The sequence below is a fragment of the Schistocerca cancellata genome, chromosome 1, assembly GCF_023864275.1.
Source record: "Schistocerca cancellata isolate TAMUIC-IGC-003103 chromosome 1, iqSchCanc2.1, whole genome shotgun sequence".
Taxonomy (NCBI): Eukaryota; Metazoa; Arthropoda; class Insecta; order Orthoptera; family Acrididae; genus Schistocerca; species Schistocerca cancellata.
The window spans coordinates 867,508,361-867,534,354 of NC_064626.1; the positions used below are offsets into that span (position 1 = coordinate 867,508,361).

Below are 25,994 nucleotides of genomic sequence, written 5' to 3' on the forward strand. Positions count from 1 at the left end.
ATACAGATTGAATAACATCGGGGATAGGCTACAACCCTGTCTCACTCCCTTCCCAACCATTGCATCCGTTTCATGTCCCTCGACTCTTATAACTGCCATCTGCTTTCTGTACAAATTGTAAATAGCCTTTTGCTCCCTGTATTTTATCCCTGCCTCCTTCAGAATTTGAAAGAGAGTATTCCAATCAACATTGTCAAAAGCTTTCTCTAAGTCTACAAATGCTAGAAACGTAGGTTTGCCTTTCCTTAATCTTTCTTCTAAGATAAGTCGTAGGGTCAGTATTGCCTCACGTGTTCCCATATTTCTATGGAATCCAAACTGATCTTCCCCGGGGTCGGCTTCTACCAGTTTTTCCATTCGTCTGTAAAGAATTCGCTTAGTATTTTGCAGCTGTGACTTATTAAACTGATAGTTCGGTAATGTTCACATCTTTTAACACCTGCATTCTTTGGGATTGGAATTATTATATTCTTCTTGAAGTCTGAGGGAATTTCACCTGTCTCATACGTCTTGCTCACCAGATGGTAGAGTTTTGTCAGGAATGGCTGTCCCAAGGCTGTCAGTAGTTCTAATGGAATGTTGTCTACTCCCGGGGCCTTGTTTCGAGAGTAGTTACATTTCGGGAATACATTTGTGTAGGTAAGATATTTAAGTGGGCAGCACTGCAAAGTCACAGGTTAATGTAAGCGCGTGATAAGGCAAATGTAAAATGCTGGTCCGTTAATACCGGTGTGACCGCCAGAATCCTGAGTGCAAGCAAGAAAATGTACATTTATTGTGTTGTTCAGGTGGTGAACGTCAGTTTGTGGGATGGAGTTGCATGCCTGCTGCACTTCGTCGGTCAATACAGGGACGTTTAATGCTGTTTGTGAATGACACCGGAGTTGTCGTCCGAAGATGTCCCATACGTGCTCGATTGGAGACATGTGGTGATCTAGCGGGCCCAGACAACATGTCGACTCCCCGTAGAGCACGTTGCGTTATAACAGCGGTATGTGCACAAGTGTTATCCTGTTGGAAAACACCCATTGGAATGCTGTTCACGAATGGCAGCACAAGAGGTCAAATCACCAGGCTGACGTACAAATTTGCAGTCAGGATGCTTGAGATAACCAGGAGTGTGGACCTACGGTCATACGAAATCGCACCTCAGACCGTAACTTCAGGTGTAGGTCCAGTGTGTCTAGCACGCAGGCATGTTAGCTGCAGGCCCCCAGCTGGCTCGCAGCTGTCCTTGAAGTAACCGACTTGTGTTCGTTGCGTCACTGTGGTGCCAACTGCTGCTCGGATTGCTGCTGCAGATGCAGTTCGATGCGCTAGAGCCACATGACGAATTCGACGGTCTTCCCTCTCGGCAGTGCTATGTAGCCATTTGAAGCCCGGTCTTCTTACGACCATACATTCACGTGACCACCGCTGCCAGCAATCGTGTATAGTGGCTACATTCGTGCCAACTCTTTCTGCTGTGCGGCAGAAGGAGCATCCAGCTTTCCATAACCGGATTACGCGACTTCGTTCGAACTGAATGTGGTGTTGCTAATGACATTTTTGTCGCGACTGCAGACATTATGAAATACATGAAATGTACGAGTGCAGGTTGTAGTCACATGGTTGACGACATATGGAAGATTGGGTCTGGACGTGAGTCGTGTTCCGATAGCGAAATGGGAAGGCGATCGCTCGCGATGAGCGGGAAATCCGGGTTCGAGTCCTGGTCCGGCACAAATTTCATTACACAGCTGGTGGTTATCCATATTCGCAACTGCGAATACATTTAATGTATTTCGTAACGGCTGCAGTCACCGCAATGCCTGTTCGTTCGGGCATGCGTGCATCTCCGAAGGAACATTACATTGTAATTCTGAACTACATAGGCACAGCAGCATCGTACAGCAGTACAAGTTCATATACCAAATAGCTCCTCAGATGGTGAGATTGAAGAAATATATTCAGATAGTTAAGGGCGACGAAAATTTATTTGTGATCGGGGACTTGAAATCAATAGTACGAAAAAGAAGAGAAGGAAAAATAGTAGTTATGGGGAAAAGGAAAGAAAGAGGGAGCCACTTGGTAGAATTTTACACAGAGCATAGTTTAATCATCGCTAACACTTGGTTCAAGAAGCATGAAGGAAGCTGTATACGTGAAAGAGACCTGGAAACACCGCAATGTTTCAGACTGACTATAAATGATAGACAGATATTTCGGAACCAGAATTTAACTGGCAAGAAATTTCCAGGGGTAGATGTGAACTCGGACCACAATTTATTGGTTATGAATTGAAGAATTTGCAAAATCTTAGGAAATTCAGGCGATGTGACCTAATTAAGTTGAAAGACCCAGAGGTTGTTGACAGTTTCAGAGAGAGCATTAGGCAACGACTGACTAGAACGCGGGAAAGGAACACAGTAGAAGACGAATGGATCGCTTTGAGAGATGAAGTAGTGAAAGCAGCTGAGGATCGAACTGGCAAAAAGACACGTATAGAAACCCTGTTATAACACAAGGGTCTCTCAATTAATTTGATGAAAGGTGAAAATATAAAAATGTAGCAAATGAAAGCGAATACGACGTCTAAAAAATGAGATTGCTAGGAAGTGCAAAACGGCTAATCAGGGATGGCTAGAGAACGTATGTAAGGATTTAGAAGCATGTCTCACTATGTGCCCCCCATGAACCATGGGCCTTGCAGTTGGTGGGGAGGCTTGCGTGCCTCAGCGATACAAATAGCCGTACGTAGGTACAGCCACAATGGAGGGGTATCTGTCGAGAGACCAGACAAACGTGTGGCTCCTGAAGAGGAGCAGCAGGATGTTCAGTAGTTGCAGGGGCAACAGTCTGGATGATTGGCTGATCTGGCCTTGTAGCATTAACCGAAACGGCCATGCTGTGCTGGTACTGCAAACGGCTGAAAGCAAGAGGAAACTACAGACGTGATTTTTCCTGAGGGCATGCTTGGTTAAATGATGATGGCGCACTCTTGGGTAAAATATTTCAGAGGCAAAATAGTCCCCGATTCGGATCTCTGGGCGGGGTCTACTCAGGAGGACGTCATTATCAGTAGATAGAAAACTAGCATGTACGGATCGGAGTGTGGAATGTCAGATGCCTTAATCGGGCATGTAGGTTAGAAAATTTAAAAATGAAATGGATAGCTTAAAGTTAGATATAGTTGCAATTAGTGAAGTTCGGTGGCAGGAGGAACAAGATTTCTGGTCAGATAATACATAGTTATAAATACTAAATCAAACAGGGGTAATGTAGGAGTAGGTTTAATAATGAATAAAAAATTGAAGCACGGGTAAGCTACTACGAACAACATAGTGAATGAATTTTTGTAGCAAAGTTAGACACAAAATCTACGGCTACCACAGTAATAGAGATTGAATTACATTAGGAAATGAGACACTTAAAGTAGTAGATAATCAAGAGATTGGAGAAATGTATGATGCGATAAAAGAAATTATTCAGATACTTAAGGGAGACGAAAATTTAATAGTCAAGGGGGACTGGAACTCAATATTAGGGAAAAGAAGAAAAGGAAAAGTAGTAGGTGAACACGGAATGATAGAGAAAGCCGCTTGGTAGAATTCTGCATGGAGCATAACGTAATTATAACCGACACTTGGTTTAAGGATCATGAAAGAAGGTTGTGTACGTGGAAGAGACCTGGAGACACTGGAAGATTTCAGATAGATTATACAGGGTGCCCATAAAGTAAGTATCCATTTTCATTTTCCAGATGAGCTACAACAAAATAAACATTGTATTTAGAGAGAGCAGCTAGCTCTTCAACATGTCCACCTTCATTGGCAACGCACTGTTCCCATCGCCTTGTGGTTGCGTGGAACACGCGCTGTAACGTTTGAGGGGTTATTAGCAAGCATGCCTCTCGTATTCACCGTTTCGGTTCTCTCAAATGTGGCACCCTGGTAGCATAAACTCGGCTCTTGATGAAACCCCACGCGCAAAAGCCCAGGGAACTGGGGTCGGCGGAGCGAGCAGCCCACATGCGACATGCAACTCTTCCTATCCAACTGTTAGGAAAGTTCTCGTTCAGGTAGTTCCGGACAATGTTTGGATAGCGGGGTGGTGTCCCATCTTGTAGATACATGACAGAGGCAAGGATACTATCCTGTTGCAACTGTGGCTCCAAGAACAACGTGCAGCATGTCCTGGTAGGATGCTCCGGTAATTGTCTTTCCAGCAAACATAAACGGCCCATAGACCCTATCTTTCATGAGAGCAAGCCACGTACTGACTTTGGGAGAGTCCCTTTGCCACTCTGTGAATTCATGGGGTTGCTCCTCTACCCAGATGCGGATCATGACATATCGTTGCTCGTACCGCGTGGTCTTCATCCTGTAACTGGTGAAGCACCTGGATATGATATGCCTCCTTTTTAAGGGTGTAGTGGAGCACTTTCAACACTGTGGATTTCGGCATGGATAGTTGACGACTCAGTCGGCAAGTATATGCCGTTGGACTTCTTTCGATGGCTTCCCTCACACGCTTTACAGATTGAGGGCTGACTGGTGGTCGCTCAGTACGTCTCTCATCAACCACAGATCCTGTACGCTGGAATTTGTTGACGAGCTTCCGAATGGCAAGTCTTGTAGGAGCATCCTTCCGATACTTGTTCCAGAATTGTAATTCTTTCGGCAATTGTTAACATTGTGATGTCTCTTCATTGTACCTGTAACAGAAATAATCCACATGTACGTTTTCCGCAAAATGGATACTTACTTTATGGGCACCCTGTATTATGATAAGACAGATATTTAGAAATCAGGTTTTAAATTATAAGACATTTCCAGGGGCAGATATGGACTCTGACCACAATTTATTGCTTATGAACTGTATATTAAAACTAAAGAAACTGCAAAAAGGTAGGAATTTAAGGAGACGGGGCCTGCATAAACGGAAAGAACAAGAGGTTTGTAAAGAGATTCAGAAAGAACATTAGGGAACGATTGGCAAGTATAGGGGAAAGAAATACAATAGAAGAAGAATGAGTCGCTTTGAGAGATGAACTAGTCAAGGCAGCAGAGGATCAAGAAGGTAAAAAGACGAGGGCTAGTAGGAATCCTTGGGTAACAGAAGAAATATTGAATTTAATTGATAAAAGGAGAAAATATAAATGAAGCAGGCGAAAAGGAATACAAACATCTCAAAAATGAGATCGAGAGGAAGCGCAAAATTGCTAAGCATGGATGGCTAGAGGACAAATGTATGGGTAGGGGTAAGATGGATACTGCCTATAGGGAAATTAAAGAGAACTTTGGAGGAGAGAGAACCACTTGTATGAATATCAAGAGCTCAGATGGAAAACCAGTTCCAAGCAAGGAAGGGAAAGCAGAAAGGTTGAAGGAGTATATAGAAGGTCTATACAAGGGCGATGTACTTGAGGGCAATATTATGGAAATGGAAGAGGACGTAGATGAAGATCAGTTGGGAGATATAGTACTGTGTGAAGAATTTGACAGAGCACTAAAAGACCTAAGTCGAAACAAGACCCCGGGAGCAGACAAGGTCCCATTAGAACTACTGATAGCTTTGGGAGAGCCAGCTGTGACAAAACTCTACCACTTGATGAGTAAGATGTGTGAGACAGGCGAAATACCCTCAGACTTCAAGAAGAATATATTAATTCCAATCCCAAAGAAAGTAGGTGTCAACAGGTGTGAAAACTACCGAACTATCAGTTTAATAAGTCACGGCTGCAAAATACTAACACGAATTATTTACAGACGAATGGAAAAAGTGGTGGAAGCCAACATCGGGGAAGGTCAGTTTAGATTCCAAAGAAATGTAGGTAACATACGAGAAAATACTAACCGACGACTTATCTTAGAGGATAGGTTAAGGGAAGGAAAACATACGCGTGTAGCATTTGTTGACATAGAGAAAGCTTTTGAAAATTTTGACTGGACTATACTCCTTTTGAAATTCTGAAGGTAGTAGGGGTTAATTACAGGGAGAAAAAGGATATTTACAACTTATACAGAAATCAGAGGACACTTATAAGAGTCAAGAGGCATGAAAGGGAAGCAGGTTTGTAGTCTATCGCCGATGCTATTCAAATTCGGAGTGATAACTGAGTTCAGGGAAAAGAAATAAAGACATTGACAGTTTCCGATGATACTGCAATTCTGTCAGCAGAGGACTTGGACGAGCAGCTGAACGGAATGTGTCCTGAAAGTAGGATATAAAGCGACCATAACCAAAAGCAAAACAGTAGTAATGGAACGTAGTCGAATTAAATCAGGTGTTGCTGAGGGAATTACATTAGGAAATGAGACACTTAAAGTAGTAGATGAGTTTTGTTATTTGGGCATCATAATAACTGATGATGGCCAGAGAAGAAAGGATATACAATGTAGACTAGCAATGGCAAGAGAAGCGCTTCTGAAGAAGAGAAATTTGTTAACATCGGATATAAATTTACGTATTAGGAAGCTTTTGTGAAACTATTTAAATGGAGTGTAGCCATGTACGGAAGTGAGACGTAGACGACAAACAATTTAGGTTAGAAGATAAAAGAAGCTTTCTAAATGTGGTGCTTCAGAAGAATGCTGAAAATTAGATATGTAGATCACATAACCAATGAGGAGGTACTGAACAAAACTGGGGGGGGGGGGGGGGGAGAAAGAAGTTTATGGCGGAACCTGACTAGAAGAAGGGATTAGTTGATAGCACACATTCTGAGACGTCAAGCGATCACCAATTTAGTATTGGAGGAATGTGTGGCGGGTAGAAATCGTACAGGGAGACCACGAGATGAAAGTAATAATCAGATCCAGGAGGAGGTAGGCTGCATTAGCTATTCAGAAATGAAGAGGCTTGCGCAGGATAGAACAGAAGGGAGAGCTGCATTAAACCAGTCTTCGGACGGAAGACCACAACGATTTGTAGAAACAGTAAGGAATGAATTCTAAATTTCATGCCAACAGATTAGCAATTTCTCTAACCCTATGCTTACTGCTCCATCGTCACTTCTCGAAAGCTGAAAAATTTGGAAATTTGTGGTAAGGTCCTATGGGACCAAACTGCTGAGGTCATCAGTCCCTAAGCTTACACACTACTTAATCTAACTTAAACTAAGTTACGCTAAGGACGACACACACACACCCATGTCCGAGGGAGGACTCGAACCTCCGACTGGAGGAAGCCGCGCAGACCGTGACAAGACGCCTTAGACCACGCGGCTCTCGAAAGCTGATTTCATGAGCGTCTATTCCCTTGCTGTTCATCGAGCGAATTCCACGAAGCTGTTTGCAGTTAATGGAGAAGACAGAAGTAAATGTTTGAAACGCAATCAGTAGCTGTTTCCGTTACTAGTGCAATATTATCAGCAGGGCATATCAGCTGTTCAAGTGATTTTCAGCGTTTTGGCATTGTGATCTAGTTATGTTGAAAGGAAAGATGACACATCCATTACTCAGATACAGTTAATCAACCAAGATCAGCAAATCATGTGGGAAGCAATATCGTAATAAATACGAAATGTATTCTCCATTTGCAGGAGAAGGCGCAGTCAACTACCCGTTCGTGAACGGAAAGTTCCATTGGTCCTTGGACACGTACCTTCTCTACGGATTCTTTACCAACGGCACCACTGCTGTAGGTGAGGGATTAGCATTAGTTATACTTTTAGATATGTCCAAAAGTATTGGAAATTCAATTAAGCATACTGTACTCATTGTTAATACTAAAACTTTCAGTTAACATAGTCATTGATTGATTAAGAAACATTTTTCCTCTCCGTGTACTACAAGTGTAACCGCAAGTGGTTGTCCATCAGAAGCATTTAATTGTGGATTCCTGCGTGTCCTGTTCTTTTGGTGCGATCTGCATAAATTTTGTCATCCTGAGATCTTCAGTCCTGTTTTCTCTTCTGTTTAAAGAATTTTATTTTATAGCGTTTAGGACACTTTGAGTAAATTTAGTATATATTGGGAACTTATTTCAGCTTTTGTTGTAAGTACATGCAGAACAGATTATCTTTCAGTAGGGTCGTAAGAGCACCATGCAACGATCTATAAAGATTGTTTGACGAGAAAGAGGAATATTAACAAGAATAACGTTAGTTAATATTTGTCACCCTGCTTCGCTCTATCAATGAACAGGTGAATCACTGTTTCAAAAAACACGCTCGATATCGGCAGGTACCATGGTGGGCGTGATGCTGTTTGTAAGGTGGCTGAAACTGGCCGATGGCTGGGTAGCCCTCAACACCTTCTCCTGCAAGATCGCTGCCTCCATAATTTATGCCATATCACCAGAGTGGTGGTACATGTACCTGGGTAAGTTGTTACCTATCCTGCGACTTCTTACTGTGTATGATTTGTCATATGGCGTCATTAACAATTATCACTTTCCCTACTCTTGCTCTATATTCCATTGTTTATGTAACGTATCTTGATCCTATGTACTGCTACTTTACATGTTGCTTTGTGTTTCTTTGTTTTATTATACAAAGTACATTCAGACAAAAAAAACTTGTGTAGCGCCCTCCTTCACCAAGATCCTACTTATCCTGTCCGACGCTACACGGCACCTCTCAATGAAATGTGTTCTGATTTGTTTGCAGGCGGAGCTATAAGTTGCTTCGGAGCCTTGATCTGGGTTCAGGTCAAGGCAATGTTGACGAAGTTGGTCGCCAAGGACGAGATAGGTGAGTGCAGTTCAGAAATCATCTTACTTTTATAACAGCACTTTTACGGATTTTTTTTTTAGCTAATGGGGAGGTTAACGTGAGAATGAAGATATCAATGTGTGGTCAGACGAATATATGATGATATTAGAAGCAACAGAAACTGTTGTAAATGGAGAACGATACCTAATGAATAGGAAGAATGAGCAATGAGATAGTTACTATGAACAGCAAAGCGGTAGGAACCAAACGAACGCGAACAATCATACTTCATATGTACACACTAACGTCAAAAGGAGAAGATGACGAGCAGAATGAACACATAAAATAATTGAATAGATAGCATTATGTGTAAAGGGGGACTCAAAACTGACAATCGTGGGGAATAGGAACACAAGAATAGAGGAAGTAATACAAGGCAGGCTAATGGAGAGGACAGACTCAGCAATAGCAACGAGACAAGATAAAGACTCCTTGAGTTCCACAAGAGTTTTATAGTACTAGCAGATACGCTGCTCAAAAATCGAATGAGCGGTAGGTATACTTAGAAAAGGACAGACGGTACAGATGGGTACTAATTGACTTAAGTAATGGAGAGACAAGCATTGCGAAATTTGTTACTGAACTGTGGAGATGACCAGGTGCAGACGCGTAGTTTAGCAATAATAAAGATTAGGCTGAAGGTGAAGAGAATCGGGAGACATTAAGAGGGCAAAATAAATTTCAGTGTGAAAGGCAGAGGAGATTGTGGATTGGCCTTGACACAGGAATTATCTTCCAGTACGATAGAAGTATTAGAGAACACGCGAGATCCAGTATTAAAATCTGTGTTGCACAGAGATTCGGATGACTTGCGATCAGATAAGGCAGAAACGTTAGATATTCCTTTGGAATATCTAAAATATTTGGGGGATGAGGCAGCGTAACGGTTATTCAAGTGCTTGTGTATAATGTCAGACTAGAGATAGAGAACTTTCGGAAGAATATTATCGACACAAACCCGTGGCTCACAGCGGCAGATAAATGCAGGAAGTATCGTACAATGAGCTTCCGTCCATGAGTCCAAGATGCTGACCAGAATAACGTGAGAGGTAGTTCTAACGTTACGCATGATAAAAGGTTTAAGGTTTAAGAAAAATCAAGACTCTGTCTAAAGAAACATTCTGTGACACAGCAGTGCAAGATGTATGAAATTCTGAGGAAAATAAGTGCATGCTTTAAGGAAAGACAGGTAATACACAACATTTACAAGATTCAAGAGAGCCAATAAGAATGGAAAATCAACACAGGAGTACTCTGATTAAAAAAGGCGTGAACAGGGAGGCAGCCTTTCTCCTCTACTGTTCAACCTGTATATCTAAGACATAACGAAGGAAAGAAAACGAAGATTCAGAAGTAGGATTAAAATTGTGGATGAAAGGATATCAGTAACAAGATTCGCTGATGACCTTTATCCCCTGTGAAAGTCAGGAAAAATTACATCTGTTTGAACGGAATGTAAAGTCTAATGAGCACAAAATATGGATTCAAAGTAAACCAGGATAGACGAATATGTTGGGGAGCAGCTAAAATCTGATTAGTGACGAACTAAACATCAAAACAGGGCACGATTTAGAAGACGAGGTGAAGGAAGTTTGCTATTTTGGAAACAATGTAAAGGACAGTGGATGGAGCAAGGAGAGTATGGGATGCAGACTGGCACAGAAAGAGAGATAATTCTCCGCCAAATGAAATCTGCTAATATCAGACACAGGCCGGAATTTTGGATAAGGCGTTTCTGAGAATGCCTATCACTAACAGAGCACCATTGTATGGGAATGAATCACTCAATATGAGAAAAGCAGAAAGAAGAAAATCGAAGTGGTTGAAATGTGGTGTTACAAAATGAGCTGAAAATGAAATTGGTTGAATTGGTTAAGAAACAAATCTTTGGGAAAACAATTGCTAGAAAAAAGGGACATGTTGATAGGACATGCGTTACGATATCACGAAATAACTCCTGTCGCACTAGAGGGCGCCTTAGAGGACAGAAAATGTAGGGGAAGAGAGAATGATTACGATACATGGTACAAATTATTGAGAACGATGAGTGCAAGAACTATTCTGAGATGAGTAGATTGACGCATAGGAGGAAACCATGAAGGGTAGCATCATAGCAGAGTGTGATTACTCATGAGATAACACCTCTCCCCCTCCCCCCCCCCCCCAAAAAAAAGAATAAAAAAGATTAGAAACGACATACATTGCAACTTAAAATTAGCCAAAGTTTTGTGAAGTGGATTTTGGAAAACAGTTAATTCACTTGTGATATTTCGAAACTAGATAGATGTACTAATTTTATTTAAGCAAAGAATAAAAATTAGGAATGATAAAATATAAAGAATATACTCAAAGAAATCTAGAGAGAAAAGCAGCTTTTTACAAATAAGATTGAGTTTTCGTCAAGAGTGTGGGAGGTAGATACATATCCCTCCAGACAAAAAAAAAAAAAAAAATGGCTCTGAGCACTATGGGACTCAACTTCTGAGGCCATCAGTCCCCTAGAACTTAGAACTACTTAAACTTAACTAACCTAAGGACATCACACACATCTATGCCCGAGGCAGGATTCGAACCTGCGACCGTTGCGGTCGCGCGGCTCCAAACTGAAGCGCCTAGAACCGCTCGGCCACCCCGGCCGGCTCCAGACAAAAATAAAACATATATTAGAACGAATTGATTCCCTTCAATGCAAAGTGGTTTGTAGCTCATTTATTACTTCGTTAGTTTTACAGTTGAGCAAAAAGAAGGTCTGAAATTTAGGCTTTCAATGTTCTACTTGTTGTTTAATGCCTTAAACAAAAGGATGTTTATTCTCGCCGGATATAATTCAAGATAGACAGTAGCTCATTATTCGTATTAGCGAAATAAGATGTGTAGAGTAAAAATAGTTTATCTTTGGAAAAGATTCTTCGCTGCACTTGCGTCTCTGTGTCCTTACCCCAATTCAGAATAACACAAATGTGGGTGTCTGTAATAATGACCAAACATTTGCAAGGTTTACACCGTTACACATTCAAAATTACTCCGAACAGGAGAGCCTGATTTCGTAACGGATAATATTCGCTTGTGCGATACGTGGGTCGGCAATGTTTGATTTTTGTAGTTGGTAATAGTTGAATTCTTCATTGATAAACGATGCAGCAGCATCTATGTAGATACCGAATTTTGAGAGATATCAGACTATAGTTTAAGATAGGACAGACCTACTAATCAGTTTCTGCAGGGAATGTTTTGGGGTAGACGTGTAGATTCAGACTCTACTCACTGGTTGTACTTGGGTTTACTGCTCATGAAACTGAGGAAAAAAGTATATAAGGTCTCCTGTTTGAGGTGCGCTTTATATACAGTCGGACACTAAAGTCCACATACACCCAAAAAATAACACTTGACATCAAAATCAATCAAGAAAATATTACGTATTCACTTTCTGTGGCATAAACAGACGTGTTAGAAACTGAAAAACAACATATACACTGCATAATTAATAATAATTCCATATACTGACATCTTGAGCATACAAATGAAACAGTGGTCAGGTACAAAAGTAAACATACACTGTGATATTCTTCACTTTCAGGCTCAATTTAACATTTTGTGTTGCCACCTTCTGCTTCGATCACAGCTTCGTAACATCGAGGCATCGATTCCAATTTCTTTGCTTATGAAGGTGTAAAGTTATTCCACTCTTTCTCTAAGGCTGCTTTTAAATCATTTTTGCTTTTGTATTTTTTTTTATCCTATGTTTCAGTTCTCCCCAAAGATGTTCAGTTGGGTTAATGTCTGGTGACTGGGGAGGCGAATGCAACTTTTTCGTACATTGCAAAGTAGCCATTCTTTTATGATAATGGCCGTATGCTTGGGGTCATTGTCTTGATGAAACATCCAGTCTGTTCTTAGTCCCAGTTTCTCCGCCGATTGCTTCAGATTCTCATTTAAGATGGTGAGATACTTCCTTTTACCCATAATACCTTCAGTAAATACTAAATTCGGAACTCCAGCTCCAGACATGCAACCCCACACAAAAATATTTCCATCACCACACGTCACTGATGGGACAAGATTTCTCTTCTTCCAACTTTCATTCCTTTGTCGCCACACCTTTTGCTGTACATCACACTGGCTGACGATAAACTTACTCTCATCCGTGAAAAGTAATGTGGAATCTTTATTTGGGTGCAGAGTTGCAAATTCTAGGCACTTCTGTTCATTTACCCTGGTTATGAATGGTTTCTTCTTTGCTGTTCTACTTTCAAATCCAAGATTGTGCAGCAGTCTCCGTACTGTTATGGGATGAATATTATTTCCACTATTATTTACGACATGTAATGCCAACTCCGTAGCTGTAATTCTGGGATTCGCATTCACTTTTCTAATGAAGTGTCGGCGCTCCCTGTTAGATAATTTTGGTGGTCGTCCACATCTAGCTTTATTTTCTACACTTCTACACTTCCTCGATCCCTGTAATTTCCTATTATGGTTTGGACACTTCCATGGCTCCTTATAACAATTTCCCCAATTTTCCGCAGTGAAAAGACCTTTTTACTGAGCTCAATAATATTTTTCCTCACCTCTCCTGGTATTTCGGTTCTTTTTGAATCCATGTTACACGATCGAATTATGTATTAGAATACATGTCTGTAATATCAACAAACCACACCACTTGCACTGTGTTCACTGCAACATCTCTCTTGCAACTAGCGACAGATTCGAAGTGTATGTTGACTTCTGTACTGCAGTAAAGAAACACTGTTGCATCTATCACGTTTGCAGTGCACGATACCCCCCTCCGAGAGGGGGGGGGGGGCTGGCAGCAGCGTAATATGCTTCTCTACAGCCTACAGAAAAGGCAAAAAACATAATTAAAATATAAACAAACAAGTAAAATAGGCGATAAAACGGTGCCATTGTAAAAAACTGTAAAATGGCGGAAAGTTGTGGAATTTAAAATATAAAAAACACTGCGGTGACAATGGGGATGAAGATACACAAGAACGATGCAGGCACAATTAAAAAAAATGGCAACAGTCTGGTTCCTGTTTGCACGAGATAAAAAAAACACAACTAGCGACAGTATGGTGGCTGTTCGCAATACCGACAGGGGACGCACAACAGTGAACACTCATTTATAACAGCATTATACAGGTGACACAGTGGCAGATGGGGGGTGGGGGAGACCCGGACCTAAGAGGTTGTAAAAAGGGGGGAGGAAAGAAAAGAAAAAAAGGTGGAGCCGATGGATGGAGGGGACATAGAAAAGGGGGGGGCTGGGCAGACGCGAGAAGAAGTGGAAAAGGCTGGGAAGGGGAGAGAAGGGAGGCAGAGAGAGGATAGGTGGGGAAAAACAGGATGGAATGGGGGGGGGGGGGAGAGGGAGCCCGGGGAAAGGACAGAGGAAGGGAGGGACAGGTGAGGATCAGAGTTGATAGGGGGAATAAATGGAGGGAGAGAGGGCATCATCCAGGAGGGGGAGTCGACAGAAGCCACCTTGGGAAAGGAGACGAAGGGTGCAGAAGTGAAGGGTAGAGGACACATGACAGTGAAGTGCAGCAGAGGGTGGGGGTTTGAGAGGAGAGGAGCAACCAGAGGATGAGGAGGATACCGGTCTGAAGACCTTGTTTTATGTTATTGTGGATGTGGATGCAAGCACAGAGTTGGCATGTCTATGTCTGTCCTTCCAGGCTGTATCCAACATGCTACAAAATGGGTTGTGTATAGACTTATAGTGTCCGACTGTATGTCGTTGCAGCGCCCGTCTGTTTTGTGTGTCCACAGGCCAGGTGTTCGCGCTGGCGGTGACCTTGGAGGCTTTGGCCCCGCTGGTGGGGCCTCCCATCTACAACGCCATCTTCACGGCGTCCATCGATTACTTCCCTGGAGCTTTCCACTTGTTGTCCGTCGGGATCATGGTACTCGACCTTGCCGTGCTGTTGTGAGTACTCTTATACCAATAGATCCTAATCCATAACAGTGAGAAGGCTGTTGTATTCACTTAATAGAACGCAGAATGGAATTTCGACGCTTTTAAAGGAGACAATCTGCATGTCCAACGGTGTTCGCCAAGGCAGTGGAGACGTGATTGAGTTCTTCAGATTTTTCCGACTTCATTTACGGTAATATTTCCAAATGTCCTGCTGTGTTGAAGATGCCATATGTCTGCACAATGAGCGTGGACTCCAGGTGGCAAGCACTTGTACGACATTTGCTTGCAGCGGCTTCTTTGTAAGACGACCAGAACAACCGTTAAAATATTGCTCGAAAAAATGAAATTTTTGAAGCTAGAAGAGCAACCAAAAATACATATTTCAAATTATTACCGCCTATGTGACGCCTAACTTTGTCGTTCCACTGACAGAGTTAAGTGTCTTGGAAGAGCAGTTCAGTTTTCCATTTGCGTAAACTCTTTATCGCTGTTACGTTCATTGCGCAAATTCTAAGAGTAGGAAATACTGTGTGAAAGCTGTATATATCTCCTAATTTGCTCGAAAACTTTTTATCTTAGTGCTCATGACTCCCACTGTTCCGCAAAAAAGCTAAAGAGAGGGGCTTAGCCGGAAAGCGTCCGCGGATTCGAATGATGATAAGGTGCAGCAGCCTTAACAGATGGAAGGAACACTAGAGTTTATCGTCCCGTCCTCAACGAGATTATTAGGCACGCAGTAAAGCTTGGACTGGAACAGAATGGGGGAGGGAACTGGCGTGCCATTTTAAATATAGCAGCCCCGGCATTCGCTTCAAGCGATTTGAGAAATTCACGGGAAACGTTGCCGGATGGGCTTACGGAGAGTTCAATCACCGCCCTCCAGAAAGGGGTACCCATTGTACCAGGTCGCTTAATACAGTCTTGACGTACGATGTAGGTGTAAAAGAAACTTGCAGGACCAACCTAACCTTCAACATCGCCAAAGTTGAAAGCTATAGGCGGTCCGATCGTCTTTGCTGGCATACTAACAGTGCAACTATATAGAGAGATTGTGCAACACTCTTCGGGTTTCAGATTTTCTTTCTTTAATCTGTGTCCTCCAGTGACGACTGACTCATTGGATTCAGGCGATGTATTTATTTTAGACATGGGCCACATTTTTTCTACATTTTATAAGAACAGAATCAAGTTTATATCTCTGAGGATCGATGCCTTCAGCAAAGCGAGATTATTCCCTTTACTCAAATCCGAAAAAAAACATCAGATAATAAATTTGCCGCATCGATAGTTTAGTGATAGAATCTTGAAGTAACTGAAAAAATGTGTATTTTCAATTCATCTATGTTTCCCGTCACATATTAACACAGCATGCTATGTCTGAGACCCAGACCACATTCAGATAATTGTTACCACAACAAGGAATACGAATGTGAGTGGATGCTAAATAACACCACGTATTCGCCAAATTAAATAATTATTGGCAATATTGTTCTTGCAAATTTAACCAACAATGTTTCTCTCTCGTCCCACTCTCTGTCTGCCTATCTGCCTCTCTCTCAGAGGCACAAGTTTTCCTTCCATGTGGTGGGTATTGTTTTCTCTTCCTGGGGCCAACTTTTCTGTACTTTCCACTTAAATTAAGGCACCTGGCTCCATGTATACACACACACACATGTCTCTTAAACGGCACCAATCATTAAGATGTAACAGAAGAACGATAAGTGAACACTTTCAACGAAAGAAATGCCACTCATATGCCGGCTTATATACACTCCTGGAAATTGAAATAAGAACACCGTGAATTCATTGTCCCAGGGAGGGGAAACTTTATTGACACATTCCTGGGGTCAGATACATCACTTGATCACACTGACAGAACCACAGGCACATAGACACAGGCAACAGAGCATGCACAATGTCGGCACTAGTACAGTGTATATCCACCTTTCGCAGCAATGCAGGCTGCTATTCTCCCATGGAGACGATCGTAGATATGCTGGATGTAGTCCTGTGGAACGGCTTGCCATGCCATTTCCACCTGGCGCCTCAGTTGGACCAGCGTTCGTGCTGGACGTGCAGACCGCGTGAGACGACGCTTCATCCAGTCCCAAACATGCTCAATGGGGGACAGATCCGGAGATCTTGCTGGCCAGGGTAGTTGACTTACACCTTCTAGAGCACGTTGGGTGGCACGGGATACATGCGGACGTGCATTGTCCTGTTGGAATAGCAAGTTCCCTTGCCGGTCTAGGAATGGTAGAACGATGGGTTCGATGACGGTTTGGATGTACCGTGCACTATTCAGTGTCCCCTCGACGATCACCAGTGGTGTACGGTTGCGAATGGTCCTCGCCGATACCCCAGGAGCAACAGTGTCCCTAATTTGCTGGGAAGTGGCGGTGCGGTCCCCTACGGCACTGCGTAGGATCCTACGGTCTTGGCGTGCATCCGTGCGTCGCTGCGGTCCGGTCCCAGGTCGACGGGCACGTGCACCTTCCGCCGACCACTGGCGACAACATCGATGTACTGTGGAGACCTCACGCCCCACGTGTTGAGCAATTCGGCGGTACGTCCACCCGGCCTCCCGCATGCCCACTATACGCCCTCGCTCAAAGTCCGTCAACTGCACATACGGTTCACGTCCACGCTGTCGCGGCATGCTACCAGTGTTAAAGACTGCGATGGAGCTCCGTATGCCACGGCAAACTGGCTGACACTGACGGCGGCGGTGCACAAATGCTGCGCAGCTAGCGCCATTCGATGGCCAACACCGCGGTTCCTGGTGTGTCCGCTGTGCCGTGCGTGTGATCATTGCTTGTACAGCCCTCTCGCAGTGTCCGGAGCAAGTATGGTGGGTCTGACACACCGGTGTCAATGTGTTCTTTTTTCCATTTTCAGGAGTGTACATAAACAGGGTGTGTCAGAAGGAATGCTCAATATTCATGGTTATGGCAAGGAAAAAAGTCAAGTAATCATGGGCTCTAAAATGCATACCTTATGAGCTCTCAGCACTACTTCATCTTCGATACCGTGAAGCAAATCTCTTCTGCTGCAAGCTCTTTGCTTTGCATATATTGAGAGGTGGTAGTATTGACCAAAGAAAGAAAAAAAGTTTAATAAACATGGGCTCTAAAGTGCAAACCTTAAGCCAATGGCTCCCAACCTGGGGGTAATGACCCCCTCAGGAATAAAATTTAATTTTCTGCGGGCTAAAAACAAAAGGGTTCAGTTGTGTTTCGGTCACGAAACTAAATTTTTTTTAATATCACTATTTTCTAAGACTGTAATACTTATTCCATAGATTACTAACAACTCATTTTTTTAGGTACTAGCAGTATTGCGTAACACAATATTGTGAAGGTTACAGCTTGGGAAACGAATGTAGGAGTATTATCTTCCCACATAGTCCTTTGTACCACGTATCTACGATAGTAAAACTGAGACATATGCATCGCATGTGCTGAAACATGCAACGGAAATGCCTTTTTCGAGTTGTAGGTAGTGCCTGCTATAGACCAGGAATTGCAAAACGTGTCCACCGTAGATGTGGAGAGTTGGTGGCTTTCTTTTCTGAGGAGGATTTGTGAGTAGCACGTGTGATGCACCGAGAATTACTTTATCATCATGAAAACTGTGCTTAGAAATAAGCAGTACAAACTGCATCGTTGACCAAGTAATTCAAGAAAACTATGACAATACTATAAAAAGGATAGACTGCTGCCCACCATATGAAAATGTTGAGTCACAGATACTTAAAACAAAAAGACTGCTAAACAAGAAAGCTTCGGCCAAAAAGCCTTCTTCTGTAGTGGACGACATACACATATATTCACACAAACACAGCTCATACGCACATTACAACTGTCTCCAACTGCCGACGCTGTTGAGTTGGATTTGCGTGTGCGTTGTCTGCTTCAGAAGAGGGCTTTATGGCCGAAAGCTCACCCGTTTAGCAGTCTTTTTATTGTGCTTGTCTGCGACTCAACATTTCCACTACATGGTGATAGCAATCTGTCCTCCTCATAATACTGTCATTATTCCATCTTGGAATTTCCATTGTTTAAACATAAGTTAGCTTAGTTCATTTTAAAATTAAAAATGTTCAAAAACAATTCGTCTTCATTCTGAAGTTCAGTTACGCACTAATGTTGGGGTGATTTTGTGTGTGTGTGTGTGTTGGGGTGGGGGGGATTAGCTAATACCTGCCTGCACTGAGGGGTAATGGTGTCAGAAACGTTGGGAACCACTGTTTTATGAGTTAGTAGGAGTTGTCCATCTTCGCTATTGTGAAACACATCTCTTCTGTGGAACAAGTGCTCATAGCACTTAATGTATGCATTTTTTTCTTGTTTTGGTCCATACTGCCTCCTAAAATAAGGAAAGCAAAGAGACTGCAGTAGAAGAGATCTGTTTCATATTATGCAAGATGAGGACGTGCTCACAGCTCTCAAGATATGAGTTTTACAGTCCATTTCTATCAAAGTTTTTTGCTTCGAATGATCGTTCCTGTCATATCCGTAAATGATGTCCATTGCTCCTGTGACACCCTGCACACATTGCATTCCCTTCGTTCTACAAAATTTCAGAGGTTGTTCAGAGATACTATCTGAGTATTTTGGCATAAGAGACCCGTGGTTTCTGGTGGCTCGTTACCGACTAGGTGTATTTGTCGTATTTCTTACTCCCGTGTTTGTTTGTATCCGCCGCGCGGAGTGGCTGAGTGGTTTGAGGCGCCATGTCACGGATTGGGTGGCCGCTCCCGCCGGAGGTTCGAGTCCTCCCTCGGGCATGGGTGTGTGTGTTGTTCTTAGCATAAGATAGTTTAAGTTAGTTTAAGTAGTGTCTAAGTCTAGGGACCGATGACCTCGGCAGTTTGGTACCTTAGGAATTCACACACATTTGAACATCTTTGTATGTGTGTTGAACTGACATATCTGCAGAACAGTGAAAATGTTTCCGATAGGCGCTGTCTGTTTTGTTTGGAAACAAACTTGTGGTACTCAAACCCTTTACTTGCGGCTGGTCCCGGTGGAGGTTCGAGTCCTCCCTCGGGCATGGGTGTGTGTGTTTGTCTTTAGGATAATTTAGGTTAAGTAGTGTGTAAGCTTAGGGACTGATGACCTTAGCATCTAAGTCCCATAAGATTTCACACACATTTGTTTTTTGAAACCCTTTACTTGTAGTTGTCATCGGTAATCTCCACTTTACTCTTCGAACAGTACTGCTCGGTTCTCTATCGGTTTTTATCCTGTAATGTTCATCAAACGTTAACAGTAATGGCCATTGTGCGCCTCGTGTATGGGTTCACTGACAGCAGTGGAAAGAGCGGTAAAAGGGCGCCATGCTAAGCTGTCCCAGCAGTGACGGCAATCACATCACAGTACCTCTGCATCTGTCTGAGGGTTGTTGCATTCGTCAGCTTTTTGTGCTGTACATTATAATATATTACAGACTTTTCCACTATTCCGGAACCATTGTCACAGAAACATAGGTAAGTGTAACGTGAATGTAGGCTTTCCCGGCGTATACTGATGATGAAATCTTTTGGGCCGTCCATCCGGGTGGCTGCGTTCATATTCCGCGATGTCATTCTCATCTTTTGGCGAAGTGTCGATGATGCGCGGGCGTCCCACCTATATAGCTGAGCAGCAGCCAGCTCCCCCCCCCCCCCCTATATGACCCTCCAACGGCCTCCCCCCCCCCTTGCTCATGGGTTGGTGATGGGGCCGCGCGGCCTGAGAAGATTTCATCAAGTTAAGTAACAAAGCAACTAATTATAACTCTGCAACGAGTCACTGGAGACAACAGGTCCATTATATCGAAATAATCAGAGAACGTTCCAGAGCAGCCTCCGAAATTTTGTCGATAGAGGTCGTGTACACGATATACACACTGCTCATCACCCAAAATGCATCACCCTGCCAGAGGCATCCAAATCAAGTGAAATTTGCAGCGTGCGTTTGCGGCGACGAGAGATGCACATGATTAGCATATCAGCGCAGGCGCACATCGAGGACGCCAGTAGCGCGACCTGCAAACGGTTATACAGGGTGTTACAAAAAGGTACGGCCAAACTTTCAGGAAATATTCCTCAAACACAAATAAAGAAAAGATGTTATGTGGACATGTGTCCGGAAACGCTTAATTTCCATGTTAGAGCTCATTTTAGTTACGTCAGTATGTACTGTACTTCCTCGATTCACCGCCAGTTGGCCCAGTTGAAGGAAGGTAATGTTGACTTCGGTGCTTGTGTTGACATGCGACTCATTGCTCTACAGTACTAGCATCAAGTACATCAGTACGTAGCATCAACAGGTTATTGTTCATCACGAACGTGGTTTTGCAGTCAGTGCAATGTTTACAAATGCGGAGTTGGCAGACGCCCGTTTGATGTATGGATTAGTACGGGGGAATAGCCGTGGCGCGGTACGTTTGTATCGAGACATTTCCAGAACGAAGGTGTCCCGACAGCAAGACGTTCGAAGCAATTGATCGGCGTCTGGGAGCACGGAACATTCCAGTCTATGACTCGCGACTGGGGAAGACCTAGAACGACGAGGACACCTGCAATGGACGAGGCAATTCTTCGTGCAGTTGACGATAACCCTAATGGCAGCGTCAGAGAAGTTGCTGCTGTACAAGGTAACGTTGACCACGTCACTGTATGGAGAGTGCTACGGGAGAACCAGTTGTTTCCGTACCATGTACAGCGTGTGCAGGCACTATCAGCAGCTGATTGGCCTCCACGAGTACACTTCTGCGAATGGCTCATCCGACAATGTGTCAATCCTCATTTCAGTGCAAATGTTCTCTTTACGGATGAGGCTTCATTCCAACGTGATCAAATTGCAAATTTTCACAGTCAACATGTGTGGGCTGACGAGAATCCGCACGCAATTGTGCAATCACACAACGTTGACCACGTCACTGTATGGAGAGTGCTACGGGAGAACCAGTTGTTTCCGTACCATGTACAGCGTGTGCAGGCACTATCAGCAGCTGATTGGCCTCCACGAGTACACTTCTGCGAATGGCTCATCCGACAATGTGTCAATCCTCATTTCAGTGCAAATGTTCTCTTTACGGATGAGGCTTCATTCCAACGTGATCAAATTGCAAATTTTCACAGTCAACATGTGTGGGCTGACGAGAATCCGCACGCAATTGTGCAATCACGTCATCAACACAGATTTTCTGTGAACGTTTGGGCAGGCATTGTTGGTGATGTCTTGATTGGGCCCCATGTCCTTCCACCTACGCTCAATGGAGCACGTTATCATGATTTCATACAGGATACTCTACCTGTGCTGCTAGAACATGTGCCTTTACAAGTACGACACAACATGTGGTTCATGCACGATGGAGCTCCTGCACATGTCAGTCGAAGTGTTCGTATGCTTCTTAACAACAGATTCGGTGACCGATGGATTGGAAGAGACGGACCAATTCCATGGCCTCCACGCTCTCGTTACCTCAACCGTCTTGACTTTCATTTATGGGGGCATTTGAAAGCTCTTGTCTACGCAACCCCAGTACCAAATGTAGAGAGACTCTTCGTGCTCATATTGTGGACGGCTGTGATACAATACGCCATTCTCCAGGGCTGCATCAGCGCATCAGGGATTCCATGCGACGGAGGGTAGATGCATGTATCCTCGCTAACGGAGGACACTTTGAACATTTCCTGTAACAAAGTGTTTGAAGTCACGCTGGTATGTTCTGTTGCTGTGTGTTTCCATTCCATGATTAATGTGATTTGAAGAGAAGTAATAAAATGAGCTCTAACAAGGAAAGTAAGCGTTTCCGGACACATGTCCACATAACATATTTTCTTTCTTTGTGTGTGAGGAATGTTTCCTGAAAGTTCGGCAGTACCTTTTTGTAACACCCTGTATAAAGGGGTAACAGACGCACTAGAATTCGTCTTTCGTTAGGCTTTTTTGCGTATGCAACTTCACTATGCCTCGTAGAAGAGACCGAGCGTCTACCGAGCACGTTTCGGTGTTCGACGGAGGAAGAATAGTTGCCTCTGGGGAGTTGCCCTTCAGATAAATCGGTGATCGTTTCGGACGGAACCAAGCCACTGTGATGCGAATCTGTAATTTCTGGATGAAGGAGGGAACGGTGGACCGAGAGTATCGATTGCACTCATCTCACTGCAGCAATGCAAGTGACGACAGGCATCTTCTGTGCATGACAGTGAGGGATTGCTTTGCCACATCACGAACCATTCTACAACAAATTCGGTGTATTGCTCAAAAAGCAGTTACCGCGCGTACCAATTGATGTCGTTTGCAGAAGGATGAATTGTCCATAAGGCATCCATTGCTGCGTTTAACACTGATTCAAAGCCATACGCGTTTGCACAGGCAGTGGTGCGATGAACGATGGTTTTTACCGACGAATTCCAATTATGCGTGCACCTCCATGATGGTCTGGAGACACCGTGGTGGGACACTGTTGAACTGTTGCCTTGTGCAACGTCATATTGCTCCTGCACCTGGTATTATTGCTTGAAGTGATACTGAATACCACTCCCGCACTCCCCTAGTACGCACTGGCAGTACACTAAACAGCCAGCGTTACATCTCTGAAGTGTTGGGGTCTGCTATCCTCCCACAGCTACGGTGCCAGCCCCGCCACATTGCCACAGGATAATGTGCAATGTTCAAGAATCCTTCGTCGCTCTTCGGACTGCATTGCTGCCTTGGCCTCCCCATTCTCCCGATCTCTCGCCTATGCAAAACATCTGGTCGGTGATTGCGGGACGACTGGTCTGAGCTACACCAGCCGCTGCTACGCCACATCAAATTTGGTAATATGTGGGAGCAGAATGGATTGCTATAGCCCAGCGACATTCAGTACTGACTTCAACATCTTCCTTACTTCACAAGGGGTTGTATTTTCAATCGTGTTATCTTTGTACAATATTTTATTTGGGAGTTCACCTCCCAAATAAATTTGGCTGTGATATCTTCGGTCTTTCTTGGAGATACATTATGGGGGGCCAGCAGTGTATACAGGGTGAAAAGTATTTAAACCGACAAACTCTGGGAGGTTATAGGGGACATCAAAACAAATACTTTTCCCAAATGTCATTTTTTCCTATGAGGATTATTTAAACCGGTAGAGGCCGTATTACGCTCTTCAGTTGTTAGAGGCCGTATTATGATCTTCAGTTCTTAGAGGGCTTATTACGCTCTTCAATTGTAGGCAACTGCTGTCCACCAGTGTAGTAGTGCATTGTCTCTGTTTACTAATGGAACGATACACCTGGAGTGAGTACACTGATACGGTTGGTGCGTACTATGTAGCGCACCACAACGGACGAGCTGCACAGCGGCTTTATCAACAACAATATCCTAATCGCCGTATCCCGCATCATACGACCTTTGCTGCTGTGTACCAACGTCTGCGTGGGACCGGGTCATTTTGCAGATTACCTGGGTGGGACGCCGTCGGACGGTAAGAACGCCGCAATTTGAGGAAGCTGTCTTGCAGCATTTGGAGCGGGATCTTTTGATCAGCACTAGTGCAATTGCACGTAACATGGGGACGAATCAGACGAATGTAAGAACAGTCCTTCGAAAGCAATTGTTACGTCCATTTCACATACAGCGTGTCCACAACCAGGAACCAGTTGATTATCCACCCAGAGCACAGTTTTCGCAGTAGTACCTGGAACAGTGTGAAATGCATCCTACATTTCCATCCTCTGTGTTGTTTACCGATGAAGCAACGTTCGGGCGTGATGGAGTCTTCAACATGCACAATTCGCATGTTTGGAGTAAGGGTAACCCACATGCCACAGTTACTAGCACTCATCAAGTGCGGTTCTTCGTTTATGTGTGGGTCGGTGTTGTTGGGGACTGTTCAATTGGGCCGTATCTGCTACCTAGGCCATTAAATGGCAGCCACTATTGCAATTTTCTCGCCAGAGCATTGCCAGAATTGCTGGAAGACGTCCCGCTCCCTACAAGACAACGCATGTGGCGCCGGCACATTTCAGTCGTCGTGTGCGTCGATTCCTGGACCGACGGTTCCCAGAAACGTGGATTGGCAGAGGTGGTCCTGTACCATGGCCTGTTCGATCCCCAGACATGTCCCCTCTGAACTTTTTGTGTGGGGAGAGATGCGCAATCTTGTTTACGCAACTCCTGTTGGATCGGAAGAGGATCTTGTTGCCTGGATGGTAGCATCAGCAGCAGCAGCAGGAACAATTCAATGTACTCCTGGGGTTTTTGCCCGTGTCAGACAGAACATGATCCGACGGTGTAACCTTTGTTTACGTGTCAATGGAGGCAATTTTGAAAATCTACTGTAATTGAAATTGGGTTGTGTTAATGTGTTTTCTCTTGGTCATAAAAAAAATGGAAAAGTGTTTGTTGGTTCAATTAATTTGCCGCCAAAGAAATCTTCCTCTGCCGGTTTAAAATGATATTAGGAAAAAATATTTGTTTTGATGTCCCCTACAACCTCCCAGAGTTTGTCGATTTAAATACCTTTCACCCTGTATATCGTTATTTAAATGTGTTGGGTACGAGTTTTTAGAGACTGCTCGTTGTTGCAGGTTTGCCATTTATCTAAACCGAGGGGCGAAGAAGGAGCCGCAGCAGCGGCAACAAGAGGAGGCGTCCCCACTGCCTGCCTGAGGAGCCACAGCACATCTCCGGAAACTAGCACAAGGGTAGAAGAGTCATGGATTCCACCAAGCAAGGCAGAGTACTGAAGGGAGCTGACAACACCTAGATTGCTTTAAACTCACGTAGTGAAGACATTGGGATCTGTTGACCCCTGTCTGTCTGCCTGTGGGCTCCTCAGTCTCGTGCCCTGTCCCGGACACTGCCTGCAGGCTCAATGACGGCCTCGAACGGCGTTGCTTGCTGTAGAGTGACGCAGCTGGGGCAGCTTACACGCTGGCTGCGCGAGCGCGACGTGGCAGAGCCATAATAACTCTTCTGTTCTGTTGCGTCACAGCCTAATGCCTGTGTGTGTCTCTTTATAGCCGGTCGGTGTGGCCGAGCGGTTCTAGGCGCGTCAGTCTGGAACCGCGCGACTGCTACGGTCGCAGGCTCGAATCCTGCCTCGGGCATGGATGTGTGTTCTGTCCTTAGGTTAATTAGGTTTAAGTAGTTCTGAGTTCTAGTGGACTGATGACCTCAGATGTTAAGTCCCATAGTGCTCAGAGCCATTTGAACCATTTTCTCTCTTTATAAATACATTTTTTGTATATAAAATTGTAATTATTTGCATATGAATTTGCTTTGCTACAATTATTGCAAAGTAAAGATTACTTCACTGAAATTTTCAATCCTATTTAAGGCCGATGAGGTTTTTATTACGGAAGTTACGTAAGTTTTATAAGATTTTACGATT

General features: G+C 43.8%; 1 protein-coding gene across 1 annotated transcript in view; it reads left to right on the forward strand.

The window, feature by feature from the left end:
- Positions 1-25,918, forward strand: part of LOC126162520 (proton-coupled folate transporter-like) — a 67,642-nt gene extending 41,724 nt beyond the window's left edge. The window contains exons 7-11 of the mRNA XM_049919094.1: positions 7,526-7,627; positions 8,169-8,306; positions 8,594-8,677; positions 14,471-14,627; positions 25,189-25,918. Of these exons, the coding sequence (XP_049775051.1) occupies positions 7,526-7,627; positions 8,169-8,306; positions 8,594-8,677; positions 14,471-14,627; positions 25,189-25,270 (563 nt within the window). The 3' untranslated portion in view covers positions 25,271-25,918. The remainder of the gene's footprint in view (positions 1-7,525; positions 7,628-8,168; positions 8,307-8,593; positions 8,678-14,470; positions 14,628-25,188) is intronic.
- The last annotated feature ends 76 nt before the right edge of the window (positions 25,919-25,994 follow it).